Genomic DNA, 13,675 nt, shown 5'->3' with positions numbered 1-13,675 from the left:
TTTTTTTTTTTTTTTTTTTTTTCAAAAAAAAATTATAATAAAAAAAAAAAAAAAAAAAAAAAACCCTGCCACAGAGTGTCTAGGCTGACATCTAAGACTTAACTCTAGGCTAGCCATTACATTGTCCCCGTTTTATCTACCATCAAAAAGACCTTGCATTTTCCGGAGTTTTGCTTCGTAAGACTACAGCCTGGCAAAGAAAGGAATTGCACAATACTGAAATAAGACAAATGCAGAATATACATGAACAGGAAAGGGATCACTGATCTGTTATTTCAGCCAGGCCTGCACCAGGTACACTGTTTTGGCGAGTAAAGGTGCAGATGCCAGACCCACCATAGCTGCCTCTGCATGTCACACAGGACTCAAACAGGTAGAGAATCAAGTAAATGTGCTCAGAGGAAAAAAAACACATGCTGAGATAAGCTTTTATGGAAATATTATCATCTCTCTGATTCTTCTTGATACACCGTGAAAAGAAAACTGCTGTCAGGTTGTTGAGAGTAAGCAACTAGGACAAATGGCCAGTACTGCTTGTTTATTTTAAACAGATGCCCTCTACCATCATTTCAAAATGGGGAAGATAATCCTGTCTGTTCAGCCTTCTGTGAACAGTGGTTTAGACGCGCTGCTGCACTATAACATTAAAGTAAGTTGTTATCGCATATCTTTCTCAATTAACACTATTGCACAGGTATCCCAAGGTAAGGCTACTTGGAAACACCTATTTAATGGATATATTCTTACATGTACTTCCAACTAACCACATTTTCCACTAAGTAAATCTTCACATGCACCAATCCTGTTTGGGGGAGTTCTGGTCCTAAGAAACACTCTTTGAAACCTAAATGCCAGGATGTCAACTACATCACGGACTCTCAGCCTCCCCCCAAATCAGAGGTAATGCAAGTCACATCAACTTCTGTTAGCAGAGGTGGACTCAGACATGCCACAAAGTGCTCCAGCAAGATGCCCCACACAGTTGGTAAACCTGCCCTTTTGCTCTTAAGAGCTTAGGCTGACAAAATTGAGCTGGAATAAGTGAAATCAGCACTAGAAATAAGCAAAATCCGCACTAGAAATAAGCTGTGGACAAAGTCTCTGCATCAGTCAAAGCACTTCTGGTACAGTCATGGCCAATCAGTAATCATGAAATTGTTGCCAATTCACAGTCTACTCCAAGCTCAATGGAGCCATTAACTAGCCCACAAATAGAGCATTATTTCTGGTGATCTTCATTAGGCACATCAGAAAACAGGAAAAATGTGGTGCTTCAAAACAAAACGAGGCAAAGGGGATAGCTTGAGACTGGACCAACATCTTGCTAATCTGGATGATGTATTTGAGGGTTTTTTCTAGTTTCGACAGTGGATCCTACATGCTAGGAATAAGAATAGTTACTTATCTGAACATGTAAGGAGAATAATTTTGCTCAAGTTTAAGGTGCTGATTTTTCTTAAGCAGAAAACAAAAATACTCTGACCCAGCATGTGAAGTTAATAGTGAAATATCAGCATCAGGAAGAAAGTAAAGGAAATAACACACACTTGGTTCAGCTGCAATAAAAGCTAGTTCAGTGGCTGAACTGCACTAACTCTTTCAAAGATGTGTACATTGTAAATGCATGGCTTCATTAGCACTTATGCACCATCCAAACACATAAAATACATGTCCTGCCTCTCTTCCTTACTCTGGCTTGGTCCTAGATTAGGATGCTGAAGTTGTAAATTCCAGAGGAGAATGCTTTGGGTCTGTAAACAAACCCATGGGTTTGGTGTGATATTAACAGCGGAGCACTCAGGACAGCACAACGAAACTTGGAGGCCACCTGGAAGCTTGTCACAGCTGTTGTTTACTACAGATCTTTGCAGAAAAAAATCAGCTCAATGGGGAGCAGGGAGTTGAGGGTACAAAGACTCGGGGGAAGCATGCTGGAGGGGCAGAGGGCACTGAGGAAGTAGGGGAAGACTTCAGCTTGCAAAAATAACCCTGTGATTCATCTACTTCTTTCAATACTACTTCACTTTTGGGTCCATTTCAAGGTCTCATTTTCTTTATGACAGCTCCCATGTTTAGGGATTAAGTCCTCTGGTCTCTCAGAAAGCCATCCCTGTGTCACCCATTTAGGCAACGCTCATACCCCCTTTGGGAGCTGACATCATCCCCCCCTCTTACGCTCGATTGTTCACCAGAAAATAAAGCAAACCCTTAACCAACACTTCTAAAGTAAAAATCTAAATGATGCTTAAGCAGTGTGTCATCGTCATATGAAATAACGAGGTCAAGTCAAACTTTCTGCATCTTTCCTCCCCTCTGCTTGACCTCTATCTTCCACAAAAGCTATAGCTGTGTCTTCACTCAGTTCCTGAGTCCGCCAAGCAGGCAACCGGCACGCGGCTGTGTGGGAAACAGAAGCCCTCTGGGTTTTCTCACCGCCTGTACCAAACTAGTCAGAGCTGAACCACATGGGATTCTTACTAGAATTTATGGGGAAGAACTGGTTAACATCGCCTTTCTCCATTTTGCATTTACTAATTATGACTTCATTTAGCCCTTATATTAGTGCAACAAAAAGCAGCTGTCAGGCCAAGCATGCTCAGTCCAAGTGACCTTGTGTTCTTGTTCGTGTTTACCACATAATCAGCAGGGAATTCCATTTTCAAAATACAAGACTTCATAATCCATTAGCACTAGAGATTGGTCCGGGGCTCTGGATTTACTGGTCACGTGTACCAACGAATAAAAATATGAGTGTACAGCTAGATTAATCTCTGGACCCATAAAGCATCCCAACCCACCGTGCATGCATCAGTCTCATTCAAATTCACATATGAATATTAGCATCATTCTTAAAAGCTACTGCTAATACCAACCCCACAGTACATGAGGAAAAAAATTAAATGCTACCTGCTTTACAACTCAGGAAATATGAATACACACAATAACTAACTCCACTTCTCAGATTTTCCATTTGTTTCATAAATGGAACATAAGTACTGATGTTCTAATTAATACATCGACAACCCATATTTCCCCCCAGCTATTTCTAAAAGGCAGGAATCACTTTCACTGCTCTTAATTTTAAATCAAAAATCTTTAGCGAGTCTAAGCAGTTTAGCTCACCATCAAGTTCAATAAATCAGAGAAAAGAATCAAAGGAAAGCATTTCAAAATGTAACCTTGGTAACGCACAAAATGCTTCCACAGAACTTTCGCTCATTTGCTTTATTTACTGCTTTAGAAATTGGAATATAACACATAGGCAGAAGGACATTAGCATCACGACATTGCATTTCCCGAGCCTAACATTGCACGTGCTCTCCTAGAAGGCGCTTTTTGCAGTATGCTTTAAAAACCTGCAGCCTGGCAAGTCAGATGATTGAAAACTAATCATATTTCACGTTGACAAAATGGAAAATGGACGTGTTCAATAGAAAATAATAATCCATATTTATTCTTTATGTCCATGCACAGCACTTTAAACCTAATTTGGTCCATGCTTTCTACTGATAAAATGAGAATAAACTCAATGGTGATATACAGCATCTGCCATCTGAAGAATCAACATCTGTCAGTGTTACCACACAATTTTAACTGCGGTCCTACACAGTTCTCCTGCATGCAACACTTAGATTGAAAATGGCTATTACTCTACGTACCATTATGTGCTCTTTGTTGGCAAATACCCATTTTTAAGTGGCAACACCATTATTCAATATTTATATAAGTCTCCCAGGATAAACAACCTCTGACTCATGTTGAGATAGAAAACTTCAAAATATTTTGCTGCTCATCTCAGTATTCTGTAACGAAGACATTTACTAATTCTTATCCCAGCCTGATCTGAAAGGCATACCATTATCCCCGCAGCTCATCAAAGTTAAGCAGAAAAACCTTTTCTTTAGAATAGCCTCTCCTGGCAGCTGGAGAATGCCAAACAGAGGTGCAGTGAAGGAGGATCCTTCTCCACTCTTTGTACATCTTCCCAAAATGCCAAGGACAGTCTCATTTTGGGTAAAGATTCTGAACTTCTAAAGATTACTACCCTTCAAACTTCTCGGTTTTCCTCCTGGCTGTTTTTTTGAGTGAAAAAGAGCATTTCTTTCTCAGCTTCACTAACGCTTGCTGCTTATCTCCTACTTGAATCGAGGATGACCTTCTAACAGTGGCAGTTGCCTGCTACAATGGCATCCAGCCATAAAATGCTCTTCAATTTCATAAGTTAAATAAGCATCAGAAATAAAGTTCTGCTAAGGAAATAAAAATAAAAGCAGGTTTTTTAGTCATAGATTTCAAACCAATAAAGGAACATTCACCATAATGGTGTTAATGAAGATTTCTTCTAAGGCAAGCACCCACTTCATGGCTGGTTTTTCAGGGTTTTTTCTCCGAAGTAAGCATCACAGGCTTGCATCAAACCATCAGCTGTTCCAAAAAGGTCATCAAAAAAGCAGAGTTCAGGCATGAACTGTTCTCCTTTTCAACCCTACCTGAACCCTATCTGCTGTCACACATGGAAATCTGCCCAAGCTGAAAACTGAGTCTCCCCCGAAGCCATGCACACCACCACGTGAAGGCTGCCTCAAAAAAAAAAAAAAATTCTACTACACGTAATCCACCAGGTCAATGTTTTGTTACTTACAAGGCACAGCATGGCGATAAAGGTTATCTCTAATAGTCTGCTGCAGATCGTGATCTGGCGATCCTTTCTGAAACCTCTGGTTGAGATAATGTCTCAGGTCTTTGTTCAGTCTGCTTCCTGCAAAGAAAAAACAGCCATTTATTTATTTCTAAATGCACACAATTAACATTTCCAATTCAGGCGAATGTTAGACTTCCATTCAGAGTCCCCTAAATTATGGCATGCTGACTTTACGAGCGGAGGCTCATCTTCCTCTACAAATGGCCAATTACCAAAAATAACTTGCTGTAAACAAGAGGTCTCTCTTGTCTCATAATGCATCTTTCTTCCTGTGGTGTTAAACAGATCATCATTCCCTTTTATCACTTATTTGTCTGAGCAAATGGAGAAAGACAGATGATGTAAAAAAGAAGAAAAATAATAAAGGTAGAGTATTGCTTTTGCAACTCACTGGAGGGTGAGCTGAGCAGACAGACAGAAGGCAAAGGCTGCTCCCATTGGAGGTACTAATATAGCTGAACATGGCACAAAATCAAACAAGTGCTATACTTTGCACTCGTATATACCCCAGCACACAGCAGGAGTCAGAAAAGAATTGATTGAAGGAGTTAAGAGCACCCAAAGTCCTTAAAAACAACAGAACAATATCCAACACATTTCACTTAAATCTATTTATTTCCCCATTCAGTTTTGAACACTTTCAGAAGTGTGTGAGAATAAAAATAAATGAGTTGAAAACAAAACAACAACAACAAAAAGAAAAAAAGAAAAAAAAACAACAAAGAAAAAGAAACATAGTTGTTAGTGAACGTTGCTAGTTGCTGAACACCAAATCCTTTCTTGTAGCAGAACATATGAACTGGAGCAACTTAATGAAGTCTTTTCCCAGAAATGAAGTATTTCCAAGTCTGGAATAACATTGACATTAATTTGACTGAAGAGCAAAAACAACCCCACAAGAACATACGGAGAACAGGGATAGAAACTCTTCTGTTCTAAAAAGAAAAGAAAAAAAAACCACTGGAAAAGCTTCAGAGAAACGCAACTAGGATGATCAAAGCCTGGAGCAGTTGCCATACGAGGACCAAGAGGGTGGGCTGGGATGCTGCAGCCTCTTGTGGACATCGGTCTCCAACATGCCCAGAGCGCGGGTGAGGACTGACTGCTCCCTGCCGCTCCAACACAAGGACTGGGAGACACCAATGAAAGTTAATGGGAGCTTGGTTCAAAACCACGCAACAGTGACTGTAGTTCACACAGGCTGTGGGAGATCTCCTTGGTGGAGAGCACTGTCGGTGCAAGAAGCTTATTGAGGAGCTTCAAGGAGAAACTGGAAAAGCACTTGGAAGATGGACCCGTTGGGGGTTGCAAAAGAGGGTGTAGGAAATCCCTCGAGCTGAAAATTAATTGCTGGTGGCTGGGAGACCTGGCAAAAGAAGTGGGGGAATATCAAGTACCTCGTTCTTTTCCTTTCCTTTGCTAGGCATCTTATTTATGGCCACAGCTAGAGCCAGAATGCTGGGCTACGTGGACCTTGGGCTGAACCACTGCAGCTGTTTCTATGGTCTTTTATAATTTGCATTACAATTTTTTGGATTGTGAATATGTAATGCAGAGATCATCTCAATACTTGTTGACACTGAACATAGCAGCACAGTTGCAGATTCCTGGCTGGAGCCTCTAGGAACCACTGCAGAACAAATCAAGAATAATAATACTGCAATGGAGCGCGGTTGGACAGTGGGTCTGGGAGGCAGCAGCGTTACCAGACAAATGAGAAAAAGAGTGCAGACCATTACGTGACCATGGGCAGGAACAGCCTATCTGCCTAATGCAGTCCTGGAATATTTTAACAGAAATGCTAGTTTAAAAACAAAACTAAACACAAAAAAACCATAGTCTGAAATACTAAGTCAAATTCTAAAAAATAAATAGGTGATTTGTATTTAGGTTCTCCAGACAGCTTTTTTTTTTTTTTTTTTTTAAATTAAATTTCTTATTGAAGAAAGGAAGGCTTAGGCAGCAGGCCCAGCTATTAAAAGAAGGAACGTTTTTAAAGACCAAGATGCTCATTAGAGAAATGGCTCAAACAACAAAACTGAAATTAAGGCAGATAAAACTGGCTCATCACACTTCCCTGAGTTGGTAACCCAGCAACACCCCTCACTCCAAGAGCAGATTATCAACCCATTTTCTAACAAATGGTCACAGTTATTACACTATAAAAATGGTTTCCCACATAGGAGGCACGTGGAGGGCTTGGTAGTTCCGTGGACTACAGTTTTCCAATCTCAGAGCTGACCTTCCAAACTCCAGAATTTTGATTTCATACCACATTGTTTCACTCCAGAGGGAGACTGGGCACAAAAAAAAGAGCATCTCCTGAAATAATAAAGCATTTCTTTATCTTTTAATTAAACAGTCCATATTCTTCTTTGAACAAGAGATATTAAGACAACGTGGTTTCTCATAGCAAAAAGAACAAATATGACAAACAGTTTGGACATAATACAATGGCTTATTCCATTTCTTCCAGTGAAGAAATTAATGCACTGAGCTGCATGTATCATATAACTTAGGCTTTCTCCTGAAATACTGTGTGATTCATGATTCAATGATTTATGTCACAATAATGTCTAGAGGTGAAAAAGCTCTGCTGAGCTAGGGCTTGTTTGACCACAGAAAATATGCAATTTACTGATGATATCTGCTTTTAGCTTCCCTCTGTGCCTATTCCATCTAGCATCTCAGTCTATTACAGCCCCCGCTGGAAAGTTTGGTTATTTGGTTTATGCAGTAGCTGGGATTTCCCAGCTGAGTCACTAATGCACTAGCCAAGATGGCAGTTGCAAAAATAGGGGCTATAGCAGTACTTACACTCACATGTTTGTCCCCTCAGGGAGCTCACAGTGATGCTTATTTCTATTGCATTTATTTTAAATGGGGAGAAAAAAAGAAAAGAGGAGGAAAAAACCCCCACAAACGCTTGCTAAGCCACATTTTTGTTGCTAAATTCCAGAAAATTCTTGACAGAAATAAAGGCTTCTTGCAGCCCTGACGATAGCTCAGGAGCCGCTGAGACCACAGCTGTGGACAAAAGCAGGCTCACCCCATGCAACACACTCCAGAGCATGGAAGAAGAAAATGAGCGAAGACAGAAACTAACACCATGTAGAAAGCTGCCAAAAGGATCCACCCTGGAACATACTGGATTCTTTACCATTTGAAATGATTCATTCCACTCCGATTATCTTTTCCAAAAATCTCCTCAGGCTTGAGAGGGCATGTGCTTGATATGGGCATTATTTAGTAGATTCTAGTACTAGACACAAGTTTATAAATCCTGATAAATTTTTTTTGAGTCTGAAATGTATGCACCCGCAATTCCTGAGAATCTGAAAGGTATGCCAGGGACATTTCACCAACCTCCTGTGTGCAAACTGTAGCAGTAAAACTCATTCTGATCCTCAGGGGCACCCCTTGCTTGTGCACGCTCCCTCTGAAAATGAGTCTCACCTGCTGATGGCTTCTGTCCATACACCAACCATCACCAGGCTGGGTTGAAGGGCAGGTGCCGGAACCACCTGATTTTATGCAAAAGCCCTCCCTTTATAAACTTAATTCCATGCATAAGTTGTGCTCAAGAAAATGCCTGGCTCCAGTTTCCTTAGAGATGAGCTGTGTTAACTAGAAGTATACTACTACCCTTCAAAATACTCCTCTGTTCTCAAAGAGATTGGATCTTACATTTACTCTTTTGAGATCCTTTCTTTTCTTCTCTGCTAAAAGCATGTAAAGAGATCCTACAGTGATAACAGTGGAGGAACAAAAGATACAAGCCAGAAACAGCAGTTTCCAAACCAGAGGATACAGGTCTTACAAGCCAGTGCTCAGCTCCTCCTTCCTGCTGGCCAGGATATGTTGCAAATGCATTTATTTGCACACAGAAAAACTACCTGGTTATTTCTGTAATCAAAATTAGGCTGATATATCTAGCTTTAGAAAATCAGACATTAAAAATGCAAAAAGAAATTCTTCCCTACTAAACTTACCAAAATTTATATTTTAAAGTTTTAGAAGTAAAACCTGTTCAAAGATTGGGTTTTGTTGTTGCAAGTTTCCTTCCTTTTTTTTTCCCCCCACTGAATGAAACCAATGCCTTTCCTTATGTGAAGATACAGTCAGAGAACCAACTTTCCACTGCTTCTCTCTGTATTGTACTACTCCAAATCTGAGAAGTTTCCATCTTATTATCTGAATTTTTTCTTTATCTTTGAATGAAACAAAGGGCAGCTCACTGAATGGCTGGTTTTCTCAATTATTCTTAATTATTACACTGCCTTTTAGAGTACGTCAACTGTTCTCCCAAACCATTACATCATAACAACAATATTTTAGTAGCAAAAACAAACCCCAAGGGGGAAACAAAACATCTCTCCATAGAAAAAAATATATTACTGACATACAGGTTTCTGAGAAACAAAATGTACTTGTCCATTTTGTGGAGGTAAATATGTAACCTAGATGTTTTTGTGTTTAATGAAAAATATTGACTGTTTCTAAATACACTTCTTTCAAACCCTCAATCCTCTGTCACATATTTGTCCTCCAACAGTTACCTAATATTAAAGTCACTAGAGAAACTATGCTTTGAATTATGCTCTGACGCTTATTGCAACAATTTCCAGTTTCTGCAGGGAAGAAAAATGCATACCAGATCATCTAATGCTGTCTTTGCTGCATAAGAACATCCATCTCTTCCAGAGCCCTACCACCAGCGAGCAGCAGCACAGACCTAGGGGGCTACAAGCTTCTTGCCTTATTGACATACGAGCTTCCAATAAGGAAAGCAGACTGCATAAATGACCAAGCAAAATCTGAATTTTTTCAAGAAAAAGCTGAGCATGAACATCGCAGGGCTGACAGCACCTTCCTGCCAGCTGGTAGATAGTCTATGCCAGAACTGCGCAATATGTGTATTCTGAAGATGTATTTTGAACTCATGTTTTATGCATTTGGAAATTATCATTTTATAGTTTATATTAATTACTGCAGCTGTTTTATCCCATTTATGTTTTGAGATGGTCATAGATAATCCTGGTAAATAGCTATGCTCTGACAGAGCCTATAGATGCTTGTGCGAAGATGGGTCAGGGTCAGGCCCGGGACACAGTGGTCTCTGACCTATATTACACTCCTATAAGCAGGTTTACGCTAGTATATATTTTTGCTTTATCCTTCTTTGGGAAGGCTACCAATTGCTACATTCATAGTGACTGATAGCATCTGAACCGGAAAACTCCATTTTCCATTCCTGAATTGCAGCAGAATCCCCCTTCTCTTGTCAGGATCTCCATTTAAAGGCGTCTTAGCAGAGGGATTCTCTGCGGGCAGACAAAGACCATTTCAAAACAACAGGGCTATGAAGCAATGAAAGGTTAAAGGCCTCACTAAAGGGATAAAAGTGCAATAGAGTCATCTGGATTAAGACTCTCTCTTGCCGCCCTGATGTATGCGTCAAGAGGGAAGGGTTCAATTTTTTAAAGACAAAGATTGCACATGTTGGATTTGCAGTATAAACCCCTGATTATAACATACTGTCTTTCATCTGAAGGTCTCTATCTGAAGGTATTTAACAAACATTAATAAGTTATCATGGTTGGCAGGGTTTTATTTCTGTGCCACAAAATGCAGAACTGCAGATAAGGAAAAAAAAAAACCAAACCAAACAAAAAACAAAAACCCCCACTCGTTTAGAGGCATGAGCAGAGAACCCGCAGCTCACATTTTCTAAAGCAGTGTGTGGACTTGCAATCTTAGTTGACTGGCCTTAAAGGCTGGGTGACTTCAGTCGCACTCCTTTCTCCGAGGCTGCTGCTCTACCCAGCAGACAGGACTGAACACAAATTCATCTATAATTAGACCCAAAATAGTTCCCCTTAATTATAAAGTGAATTACCTTAAGCTAGTTTTAAACCCATCATCCCCCTCAAAAAAACCACCTAGTTTTTTTTTTTTTTTAAAGAAATGTTAAAATGTTAATAAAGTAACAAAAGAGAACTTCTAAATCTGTTTTTAAATTCTTACTAAAAAGAGGAACGTAGACAGGGCTCCTGGGAAGCAGAAGGCACTTCTTAAAAACTTTTCCGTACAGCACTTGGCACAACAGTAGTGCCAGGGCATCACCACTGTGTCTTACTAATGCTTGCAATGGATTTTCCTCAAGTCCTGGCGTAAAGGTGGCCCTGATACTCACACATATATTTTGTTAACGTCTGAAGAGATTCATATTCTATTTCTGGATCAATTAATATAATCATCTTCATGGCAAGGTCCAGTAGGCAGCAGCCCATCTTAGAAGACAAAATGAAGGCTGAGTGGATTTTTATCATTTAACAAGACTGTGCTGGTAACCACATCATCATCAAATATTCCTAATCCCAGCAGTTGTTGCACAAATGATAATAGTTTGTGCTATATCATTTCATTCCGTCCCATCCTTGCCTTCCAGCTGCTGTCCAAAAGTGATTATAAATAATGGGGCTATAAAAGCCATTCAATAATTAGAAGATTCATTGGCCATATGCCAGTAGTGACAAAAGAGAGTGATTTATGTAAGATGAGTCTGTCACATCTGCCAGATAACAGTTTCATTACGCCTGTGGCTTTAAGGTCACAGTTTAACACTGTTCCAACAGCCATTTGTCAAGGGGGTGCTGGGGAGAAGAGCTGAAATACATCATGGTTTTGTTTGCTTTCTTGTTTTAACTACTAAGTAAATAAGTAAATAAAGTCCAGTACCTATGTTTGTTATTTCATGTCTCCTGTGAGGTCAAAGACACGAGGATATAGAGTAGGACAGAAAACATTCATCATGGTTGGCCGGAGTTCAAATAAGATCACAAAGCAAAAACATCCAGTTTAAAAGCCTTAAGTATTCATGTGGCTTCTTAAATCCAATATAATCTAAGCATGTTCTGTCTTCCAGCCACCCATGAAATGAAGGCACCTTGTTCACCCACAACGTGTTGGTAAATTAATTGCTACTACATTTTCCTAACACAAGTACACTTAAAAACCTTTTATGGCTCAGTGTGCTAAAAAGATATTTAAACATTGCCATGGGAGTTCAGCTTAACAATTAACATGGCTCAGCAGACACCTGATTTGATTCCAATTCTGTTTTCTTCTTTTTTTCCCTCTATTAAAAACAAACAAAAAACACCAATGAACTTTTATTGCTGGATACAAACCAGTCCCATAAAGTCCAGATGTTTGGATGTCCCCCATAAATGCTTCAATAGCCCTGTCTGTCATTGTCAATGATTGCTTCCATACCAATTTGGAGAGTCTCTGTTGACAAAAACTACTGGTCTGAGGGTACAAACTCGATTTTTGTTGGAAACACTACATCCAGCCCCAATCAGTATATTATTTTAATTTGTACCAGCCTGCTATAGCCAGACTCCAGATAGATGAACTGCTCAGATCAGAGCCTAGACGTTTCCGTTATTCTAACAAATCCATACCACAACCAAAGCAAACTGACTGCCCATCCTTTGGCCACCTTCCTGAAGTAAAACATAAAATACTTTCCAATTTTTATGCTTTTAAACCCTCTCAGAACAACAAAGACACATCCACTGCAAAATCCTTCCAGTGGAAGGAAATTATGATAAGCTGGAGGGTTATGCTATAAAGAATTGCACAAAGTTACAGGATAAACTACCTACACAGCAATAAAACTCAACTTTGATGGAGCATGGTTAAGACTTCAGCAGCAGCCTAGCTGCTGAATCAGCAGAGAGCACTTCAGTGCAGCTAGTAATTCCTGTCTGGAGAATGAATAACACTTGTTACTTTATTACTAACAGAACTTCTTAAAATATTATTTTAGGTGTGAGTTGTGAATCTGAAGGAGATGTATTCACTCAAAACTTTCAGGTCGTGTTCAGAATCAGGAGCAGGCAAGAGCTTTCTTGGCACAGTACCTTTTGGTATCGCTCTCAATCTTCATGGGTGAATGAACCAGCACTGAAGTGGTAATTCAGCATTTGCTGCTACAGAAATGCACTTAACAGATCATAAATCCCCGGTGAAACTATTCTATGAGCACCTGATCTAATCTACTGTATTCGCAGAGTGCTCCACCTTATTTTCTGTGCATTAATAGTGATTCATATTTCTAGTGTAAATTTAAACAAATAGTCTTTCAGCTGAGAAGTGCCAAAAAACCCCGCAGAACTCAAGCTTGGAGGTTGAAAAGCAAAAATATTATCATTTATACACCAGGCCTGAAAATTCTGAATGCTTGTGACAAATACACTTCTCTTGCCCTTAGCTGAATTCAGATCAGCAATGCCAGCAAATACAGCAGAAAGACCAGCCTTTCTCCCACTTTGGCCTTTTCAAGCTTCTGGTGCCCTCAAGTTTCAGCCTTCAATTTCTTGAAGCTCCTGGAGGAGAAACCTTCCCTCACCCTCTGACATCCTTGCAGCCCAGGACAACCCTGACCTGGGAGAGAGGGAGGCCACACAGCCACAATGGCATCCCAGGAAAGGGAGCGTAGTCAGTCATGGACAGTACCTGCAGGAAAGCTATCGATTACTATGAAGTTTGACAGCAGGATGTCCTATAGGTCTGACACTCTAACACTGACAATACTCTTAAAGAACAAGAAAAAATGGAGAAAGTAAGAGTCTTACAGCATCACTGCAAACAAATACATCGTGAAGCTTTAAGTCACTACAATATTAAAACACTTGCCAATTCAAGCTGTCTTTTTATGAGGATTCAAAGGAGAGCCTGGATCGGTACAGTTCAGTCATCCGAGAGCTACTGCATGAATGATGGTAGAAACTGCATGAATGATGGTAGAAAACATAGAATCATAGAGTAGTTTGGGTTGGAGGGGACCTCTAAAGGTCATCTGCTCCAACCCCCCTGCCATGAGCAGGGACATCTTCAACTAGATCAGGTTGCTCAGAGCCCCGTCCAACCTGACCTGGAACGTTTCCAGGGATGGGGCATCCA

At 40.1% G+C, this 13,675-nt stretch overlaps 1 protein-coding gene across 1 annotated transcript in view; it reads right to left on the bottom strand.

The window, feature by feature from the left end:
* Positions 1 to 13,675, bottom strand: part of MAGI1 (membrane associated guanylate kinase, WW and PDZ domain containing 1) — a 322,237-nt gene that overhangs the window by 174,163 nt on the left and 134,399 nt on the right. Inside the window, exon 2 of the mRNA XM_009284383.2 lies at positions 4,643 to 4,759. Coding sequence (XP_009282658.1) covers positions 4,643 to 4,759 — 117 coding nt within the window. The remainder of the gene's footprint in view (positions 1 to 4,642; positions 4,760 to 13,675) is intronic.

Source organism: Aptenodytes forsteri, unplaced genomic scaffold, assembly GCF_000699145.1.
Source record: "Aptenodytes forsteri isolate BGI_AS27 unplaced genomic scaffold, ASM69914v1 Scaffold53, whole genome shotgun sequence".
NCBI classification, from domain to species: Eukaryota; Metazoa; Chordata; class Aves; order Sphenisciformes; family Spheniscidae; genus Aptenodytes; species Aptenodytes forsteri.
This window is presented reverse-complemented; position numbering and strand designations above follow the sequence as displayed.